This window comes from Netta rufina, assembly GCF_964035555.1.
Source record: "Netta rufina genome assembly, chromosome: 7".
NCBI classification, from domain to species: Eukaryota; Metazoa; Chordata; class Aves; order Anseriformes; family Anatidae; genus Netta; species Netta rufina.
In genome coordinates this window covers 10,042,715-10,051,406 of record NC_140130.1, presented here as the reverse complement: position 1 = coordinate 10,051,406, position 8,692 = coordinate 10,042,715, and the positions used below count along the sequence as shown (strand labels likewise).

Here is an 8,692-nt window from a genome sequence, read left to right as displayed (position 1 = left end):
AAGGGCAAGTGCTTTTCCTCAGGTCAACAGCTAAACCGCTGTGTAAAGATCCCCCTGACTGGAGGTATTACCACTGATCAAGTTCCTTTTAAGCAGCCCAAAGCTTTTGCTGTGAACAACTTCCTAGGCTGGGTGTTTCTTTAGCTCTCTTATTTATTGGATGATAAATATGTTTTAAATTAGTGCAGACACCTTTTATGTGCAGAAAACCAAAACAAGGTGGTGCAGAAAAGCTATTGCATGAAGTTTTTTCCGTGAGATGTTTTTGGTGTGTTGGTTAAAAATTGTTTACTGAATATAATAGATGTTTTCAGAAACACATGCATTTTGATGAGGCCAGCTTGCAAAAGGAACATTTGACTTCTGCATTTTTAGTATGCAATTTTGTCTGTTTTATATCTTAAAAAACAGATTAGCTATCATAAATGTGGTTGTTTCCTTTAAAATGGTTACAAAGGTATTTACTCTTTGCTGCTAGTGTTATATTTTCTTTTTCTGTAGTTTCTCACAATTACCAAATCTAAGGTAAAGAGAACCTCTTCTAGCTCTCAGAAACAGAAGACTGGCTTAGAGCATTAAAGATAGGGTTCAGAAAGGAAACAACTTTCAGATTTGCTTTCTCTCTGACTTTTGCATTTGGACAGCATAAATACAGAGCTAACAGCAGAACCTGTGAGAGTTACACTGATTCCTCCAAATCTTGTCTTAGAAATGAGTCCCACAGCTCCCTGCAAAGTAATTGGTCTAATTAGGTGGTAGGAAGGAGCTGCTTTAAATTCCTCAGAAATTAAGACGTGTCATCCGCTTAACATCTTAGCATCTGTTACTGCCTCTTGCACATTTCTCCACTACAACAGTCTGAAGGACGCTTTCCTGGACCTTTGAGAGAAAAAATAAATAAATAAAACCCTTGAAACAGAGAAGAAATTAGCCCTTTCTTCGGTGGGATGAAGCATGTAAGGCATTTCACCCCCTCCTTATTCATCAGTTTGGTGCACGTGTGCCTGGGTGAGTATAATAATCACTTTAAATAAAAATATAGGAGGATACGGGCATAACCTTAAATCCTGTAGTGATCCTTACTGATGTGGTCATGTTGTCCTGAAATATTTTCCGTGGCAGCTGCTGACCCCTGTGAATTGATACCCTCTGTGCTTATATATTTGTACTTGTACTTTTATTTCAAACGGGCTATTTTGAATCTCTTACAGTCAGTCAGTAGACAGACAACTAACATGCTTTTTGTTTTGTTTTGTTTTGTTTTTTAAACTTTGCTGTTGTCTGGCAGCAAGTAAGTAACAATTTAATTATGGCTAATTGCTCCTGCAGTAGGCATAATATTAAGGCAGAATGTGTTTAGAATACTGTGTGAAGTACCAAGGCACTGGGAAAGTTTCAGATTCATGTGTGTAGCATAGGGGAGAGGCGTACAGTCATTGCAAGCTGAAAAGGTTAATTTTGCAATGAAAATGTCTGGATCTGATTGAGATTTCTTAGAGATCCTGCTACTTGATGTGCTTATGGTAGTGTTTTTTTATATGCTCTCCTTCTCTTTTTGCTGCTGTGTGAATTTTGGCACAGTAGCATGCAGAAGTCACGTTATGTGAAATATTTGTACAGATCCAATTCAGAAAGTCCACTGCAGCAACTGGATATCGTTTTGTGTTTGTCAGTTCTTGTTTACTGAAAGTCAGTTAACAAAGCTAGATAACTGCCACCAATGAAATGCTTTTCTTTGGCTTCTGTTTTGTTTTGATTGCAGTTCAGGCAAATTATGCCCCCTATTTCTTTGACAATGGAGCCAGAAGCACAAATGGGAACATGGCACTTCTCAGCCTTTCAGAGGACACACCTGTTGGTCAGTATTAACATGAATATGTTTATATTGTGAAACTGGAGCTGTTTGCTCTTTTGATTAGCAACGTATGTTTTGTCGCAGGCACTGTTGTATACTGTGGGTTTGCATATTTTTTTCTCAAGCATTTAATTGGTCTCAATTTAAAATGACATGTTTGAATTGTAGCTGTAATTTAAAGCATGAAATTTAGCTTCCCTTTTCTTGATCCATGAATCTATTCACAGCATCAGAGCACAGACCTTTGGGATCTTCTCATCAATTCTGTGAATGTTTATAAGAAAGCATAGTTGCTAATAATTTTATCAGTCTTGATAAAAGCAAACTATACATTGAAAAGTATCAGAAGCATGATTTTCTTTAAAGTTATCACATTTTTCAGGCTTACAGTACAAATGGTAGAAAATGTTTCTACTTGGAGTGAAAATTGCTTTGTCTAAATCTGTTTTTTTAAAAATCACTTCTATAGTTTTGTTTTACTGAAAATTAGAAAACTGGTACATTTTTCAACTTTGAATATTTTAAGGCAGGTGTATTTATGCTTTTGTAACAAAAAAAAAAAAAAAGAAAGAAAGGAAAAAAAAAAAGAAAAAGATGATTTATAATCAACATTTTCCTTGGGGAAAGAACAATTTCCTAACATCTAAAAAAATTTAATATAAAATATATCACAGTGATGAAGACCACCTTTTTTCCAAATGTAATGCTGAGGTTTTGTGTAGTATTTTCCCTGGGTTGTCTGTAGCTGTTGCAGGTAGAGAAAAGTATTTAGCTATTGCAAATTGAGCACCAAAGCACCCATTTATTATCAGCCTTGTGCAAAGATGAGAGAGATGCAGGAAGGGGTGTACCCCCAAACCTCCCGTCTCAGGCAGGATCCAGAGGGCAGGATCCAGAGGGCACAGTCTCCCCTGGAAGTCCAACACCAGTGCCTTCGTCATCCTAAACATGACCATGGCACTCATCACTTGGAGAAGTGGCTGCTTGAGGTTTGCTCCAGACCTCTGTTTTGGATCCAGTGGTGTAAATGCCAGCCACAATCCATGCTGGGCATGTTGGGGGGTGAGGAGGGGATGGTTGGGAGGCAGTGACTTCTTTCGCTGTTCAGCCAGAGAGGAGGAGGGGGAGAAAGCAGCACACAGCATAGAAATGACGCATCTAGGGGCTTAACTTGAGGCGAGCTTGCTTATGATGCAGCAGGGCTTCACTATAAGCTCAGTCAAGCTCAAGTGGAAACCTCGGCTGAAGGCCGACAGTGTTGTAGTGGCACCTGCAAAAGCCAGAGGCTGTGATTAGCGCCCTACCTTTGCCCGGATTCATCCGGAAGCCACGCTTGCTCTACCTTAGCACTGAGGACAGCTCTGCTGTGTGCTGGACCAAGGATGGCCCATGGAATTGCCTGTCTGTTAGTGTAGATAAGGCTGGTAAGGCTGGATACTTGCTGAAACAAAATGGGACCCCTGATCCGGTTTGTTTGGGGTGACATTTGCCATTGCTGCCCCTCAAACCGCGGGCAGTAATTTGAGTCACTTGCCTTTTGCCTGCCATCCCCTGGTGTGATGCCAGCTCGCAGGCACCTACAGAGCATCAGCCTCGCCCTGCCACTGCTGGGGCCTCCAGCCACCTGTGTGGAGGTGGGGAGCTGAAGATGGCACAGAGCTGCGGCACAGCCAGAGATGTCCCTCCTAGCAGGTCTGCAGTGCCACAGTCCTGCTCAGGTGGCAGCACTCCCCGCAGCAGTGGATTGTGTCGGTGATTTTCTAGTGCTGGGACACCGTGCAGCTGGTCCGGGGCTGCAGGTGGGCAAAAGAGGAGCGTGTGCATGCCTAGATGGCAGAACAGCAGCGTGTTAGTATACGGGCAGCTAGCCTGAGCAGGGTAGGCAAATACACACTGGGCTGCTACCTGTGCTGTGGTAACACAGCAACCAGGCGAGGTGCACAGAGCTCCCCGGGGTGTTTCTGCTTTGGTTGCAGCTGTGGTAAAGCTCAAGCTGCTCCATGTGTCATGCTGCTGGTTCTCATGCTCGCTGGCTTTGGCCAGAGTGTATTTACATTGGCTAGCCTGTACTTCTGGTCTGCTTTATAAATGTACTTTAAGAGACAAGAGAAGCAACTTGTGGATTAAACCTCCAAAGGTGCTACCAGAAGTGTTTTGCTGAGGTGAAGGATCAGGAGTTGCTGAGTTCACACTTTTGCAAAGGACCTAGAGAAGCCTTTGCCAAAGGAAGAAAAGAGCTTGCTTTTGAGGAGTCCCTGTGTGCTGACTTTGCCATGCAGCTGCAAGTATTTTTTTTGGCCTGTAGTTCTCAGGGCACCTTGCCTAAAAGCTCTGAGTACTGCAGGATCCTCTCTGCTGAAAGCACTTGGGGAAATGCCCTCGGGACACAGCTACTTGGGGCTTGTTCAACACAAACTGCTGCTACCCGCAGCCCACGTCAGCACAGGCAGTCCTCAGGGATGGTTTGGCAGGGGGCTCCCAGAGCAGAGCATGAAGAGTGCTGGCACTTCAGTGCTCTGGTGCCTGCCGTGATTTAGCTTTGCTCCTTGAGAGGGATCTCACGCTGTTGCTCTTCCTCCCTCTGCCTTGTTCTTTCTCTGGAAGGAGGAGAAGGATTCTGGTCTCCCATGTCTGTGCACAATCCCAAGCATCCGTGCTCCACCAGTCATCTTTCAGTCCCGAGCAGGACGATCGGTGACAAAGCAGGGGCATTAAAACCTTTGTAGGTTTGGTTCTGAATGGCTTCACTCAGCATTGGTTTGGGTGCTGCAAAACAGGGTGGGTTGGTGTTTGGTCTTCTCTGTGCTTACCTAGAAGCTGGAGCATAGGCAGGAAAAGCTTTCTTGGCTGTGCCTCAGCAGCAGCCAGCGTCTGATGTGAGCAATGCCATCAACAGCGGCTTTAATAAGCCTCCAGAAATTTTATAGGCTGGCGCTGCTGAGATGACAAGCAGTTGGCGGTGCTGTGTGTTAGTTAAGATCCCCAGCATCTGTAGGCAGGGGGCATGCGGTGTTTCAGAGCACCAAAAGGAGATGATGATTTCTCTGAGTGACTGTAGAAAGAGAAATTGAAATGATACTGCTGCAAGAACGCAGCAAATTCAAGAAAAACACATTTTCATGCTCAAACCATCTTTTACTTGACCTTCATTTCCCCTGTGGTGTTTTGCCTACTTGCACGTAGTTGTGGTCTATCAGGTTATATACGTTATGGCATAAGTTATCATAAAGAAAGCAATTGCTGTTTCTGTGTGAAAGCCTGAAATTGCCTGTGCATTTCCAGATCCCATTTAAAGCTGCAGAGAGCGTGAGACAATGTAAGAAGGGCCGGAACAGCAGCCCCTTCCAGCGGCACATGGAAGAATGGGAGAAGTTAGGATCTGACATAGCAGTTGTGGTCTGTGGTACTGTCCCACAGGGCAGGTGGGGTTGTTCAGTGATGAGCTGTTTGCAAAGAGCTCTCTTTGTACATATAAAATGCCACTAATCGTGGTCTTACGGCATGTGTGAGATGTTATATCAGGTTGTTTTCCTCATCTTACCTCGTTAATCCTGTAAGCCTTCACAGTGGGACATTGACGAGACTTGCAAAGCAAGGGATTGAAGCATACTCATAAGGCCTAAGTTCATTACTTTCTCAAAGCCCAAGCATCATGCCTGGAGATTTTTGCATGCCTTTCATGCTTGCATTTCTTTCTGTCTTCTCCCATGCCCCACGTATGCACTCCCTCCCCATTAAAAGCCGATGTGCGGTGGCACTTTGTGATCAAAGCCCCCAGCTGCCTGCCACCTGACTGACCACCTCATGTTCCTCTGTCCTTCAAGCCTCCCAAGTTGTTCCTGCAGGCTCCTGATCTGGTTTCTTCCATCACTCATGGCTGGCGGTAGAGGCCTGTCTTGTCCTCTCTGGAATCCATCATTCCTCCTTCCACCTGATGGTCCCCAACCTGGCAAAAGTTCCTGCTATTGCTCCCAAGACTTCTTTCAATGCTCAGAAATCGCCCCCTGGCACTGTGCTTTCTGTGTTTTTGTACTTCATCCATCACAAACATAGTAGCTGAACCCTGCCCACAATTTATTTCCTGCCCCTGTCACAAAAAAATCTCTGAGTGAAAGAATTAGCATGCTTCTCTTTTCGATAACAGTTCTTTGCTGACTACGCAGACATGGACAAATTAGCCCAAGTTGTGTCTTGACATCCAGAGACCCATCATGGCCTCACATTCAGATTACTCCAAAAAGGGTAAATTGCCTGAAGGTGCAAAAATATTCAACTTTTTGCAAAAACTAAAACCCACAAATTTTCATTAAGAAAATTAGGAGCTCCCAGAACAAATTTGTTAAATGCAGCCAGCCTCCTACCTCACTGTAGCAGAGGTAACTCTACACAAAGCAGCATGCTTGCTGCTGTACTCCAGTCTCCTCACCACAGGGTCTCAGCTGTGGGGCTTCGAGCTGCTCCTCCCTGGTCTTGTCTCTGTTTTGCCAGCCACTGCGGTGTGCTGGGGGCAGGGGGGAGCAGGAGCGGCTGGGGGCACTCAGGAAGAAACAGGAGCTGGTAGCAAGTGGGTATGGAGCAGGTTTTTGGGTAGTCTTTGTACTGGTCCATGTCATCCAGGAGCTCTGCTTTCCTTGGGGTGACCTCGCAGTCTGAAACAGGTGTCTGTGGGCTCTGTTGTTGCCTCCTCTAGCAGGGAGATAGATGGGCTTTTGGCTGAGACGGGTGGAGAACAGGCGAATAACCCCAGGTGAGATAGTATTCGCTGTGACACTGGGAGCACACGTGTCCTGTCCTGGGAGCGTGGCCGTGTACATCCCTCCCAGGATCTTTTTAACAGATGTCAGCTGTGGTGGCAAAGGAAGATAGGGAGTGAACATGAGTCCAAAATGTGCCTGGCCCGTTTAACTTGGCAGGGAGGGGATTTGTTTGCAGAGCATCGCATAGTGGAGAGGGAGTGTGTGTCTTCAGCGAGAGGGCAGAAGCAGCCCCAGAGCACACGGACAGAGGCTGGCCGTGAATAAATTTGCTAGAAATGAAGGAAAGCGGAGAAATAATGTCAGGGGACAGACATTCATCCTGAGCAGCAGGAGCAGAGAGCAAATCGCTTGTAATATGGACTAGAAAAATAGGGTGAAAGTCTGGTGTGGTGCCTGGCAAGCAGCTGTAGCAGGGAGCAGCATGCAGCTCCCCGGGACATCCCCGACCCAGCCTGCTGTGCCATTCCCAGGTGCTCAGGGCGTGCAGCACATCCATGGGGCCCTTACTGTACTTGCCGTGTCTCTGGCTGAAGATTCTTCCATTCCCTTATCTTTCTGACAGGGAACGGCTGTTTACTTGGTGCTCCCTGATAAGATTTTGGCTCGGTGTTTCATGTATTTTCTTTTCAGCAAGTGGAGGCAGCACGCTGAGAGGAGATTTTTAATTGGCTTTAACACTGTGCTGAGAAGCATTCCCAGGGTGTTAATGATATAGAGAGCATTGTGCAGTGAAATTGCAGTTCAGACAAAATTAGGAACTGTAATGAGGTAGAAGAGAAATTTTGATCCACAATCCAATTTGAAAGGCACACAAGTACCCTGTGTTATGAAAAATGAAATACCAGTTTTAGCTAGGAAGCAAACTTGCTCAGAAACCTCAGTAATCTCAGTCTGGATCAATATCGATGTTTCTCCTCACTTCTAGCAACAGGAAAATTCCTGTTTTTCTCAGAGGAAAATTCCTAGATGGCGCTGGAGAGAAAATTATAAGATTAGAAGGATGAGTCCAGGTTCAGGTGTGTTCACCTGAACTTTCACAGTCCGGCTCTTCTCTAACACATGCCTGGCCATCCCTGAGGAGCACTTGGCAGCGGTGGTGGCACGTGGCAGCCCCAATCCCAGCACTGCACCGTGTGCCTGGTTGTCACCCACAAGCTGTGAATGACCTCAGCCATAGGTCATGGTGTCCATCCTGCTTCTCCTCTGGACAGGCAGTGCTGCTCAGCAGCTGCAGGCACCTCCAAGTGCTGGAAGCAGGCAGGACAAGTGAAAAAGCAGAGCACAGAAGCAACTAAGAAGTAAAAACTTCTAGTGGCAGAAAAAGGACGAAAAAGGGTTGGTCTGAAAACATTTGATGCCTGAATTCTTCATTTGGCCCTAGCTGTGGTACTGAGAGAGCTTTTGAAAAACAAGAACAAATGCGATCTATGCTGGGGCTATATCAAGATGTGGGTGTCCTCTCAGAACACTGTTTGAAAACAATCCCAGTTTGTTCCTCTCCTTACCTTTCTTTTTATGTATATAGTTCAGGTGTTATGGTAAGAGAAGTCTCATCGTACTGCTCATTGTCTTTCCCTAAAAACAACACCGATGTCCTGTAATTTCCTTCTCTGTTCTGTGGGATAAGCCCACCAAAATCGTGGTAATCATTTTTGCAGTTTTGTAAACCTGTTTCGCAAACCCTGAATATTTGTTGGCTGGCTGAGCCAGCTCATAATAGAGTCTGTTGTATGTGTTCTGCATGCTCGTTGTTTTTTGAACTTCTTTTTCTGTACAAAGTTGCCCAGGTAATTGCCTTAATAATCACCATAAGAGGGGTCACTTGCAAGTGAGCACAGATCCAGCGTGGCTTGGCACAATCTCTTGCTGTGCAAACAACAGCTATCTTTTCTAAGTATCAGTGCTGATGTCTGGATGTTGTGTGTCCATTAAGCTTGCCAGTTTGCTGCTTCACGTTTTTCATGTCAAGCAATAAGCAAATGAGGTTGCATTACAAAACTAAAGAAACCTGCAAGAAGCTTGCCTGTCTGCGCATTGGCAGGACTGCAGCCAAAGCTCTAGAGTTAAACATATATGGGGC

The 8,692-nt window shown here is 45.3% G+C and overlaps 1 protein-coding gene across 1 annotated transcript in view; it reads left to right on the top strand.

The window, feature by feature from the left end:
• Positions 1-947: 947 nt before the first annotated feature.
• The window catches only part of CDHR1 (cadherin related family member 1), a gene marked incomplete at both ends in the record, with an annotated part of 43,221 nt that continues 35,476 nt past the window's right edge, over positions 948-8,692 (top strand). Inside the window, 2 exons of the mRNA XM_084289941.1 lie at positions 948-1,008; positions 1,763-1,858. Of these exons, the coding sequence (XP_084146067.1) occupies positions 948-1,008; positions 1,763-1,858 (157 nt within the window). The remainder of the gene's footprint in view (positions 1,009-1,762; positions 1,859-8,692) is intronic.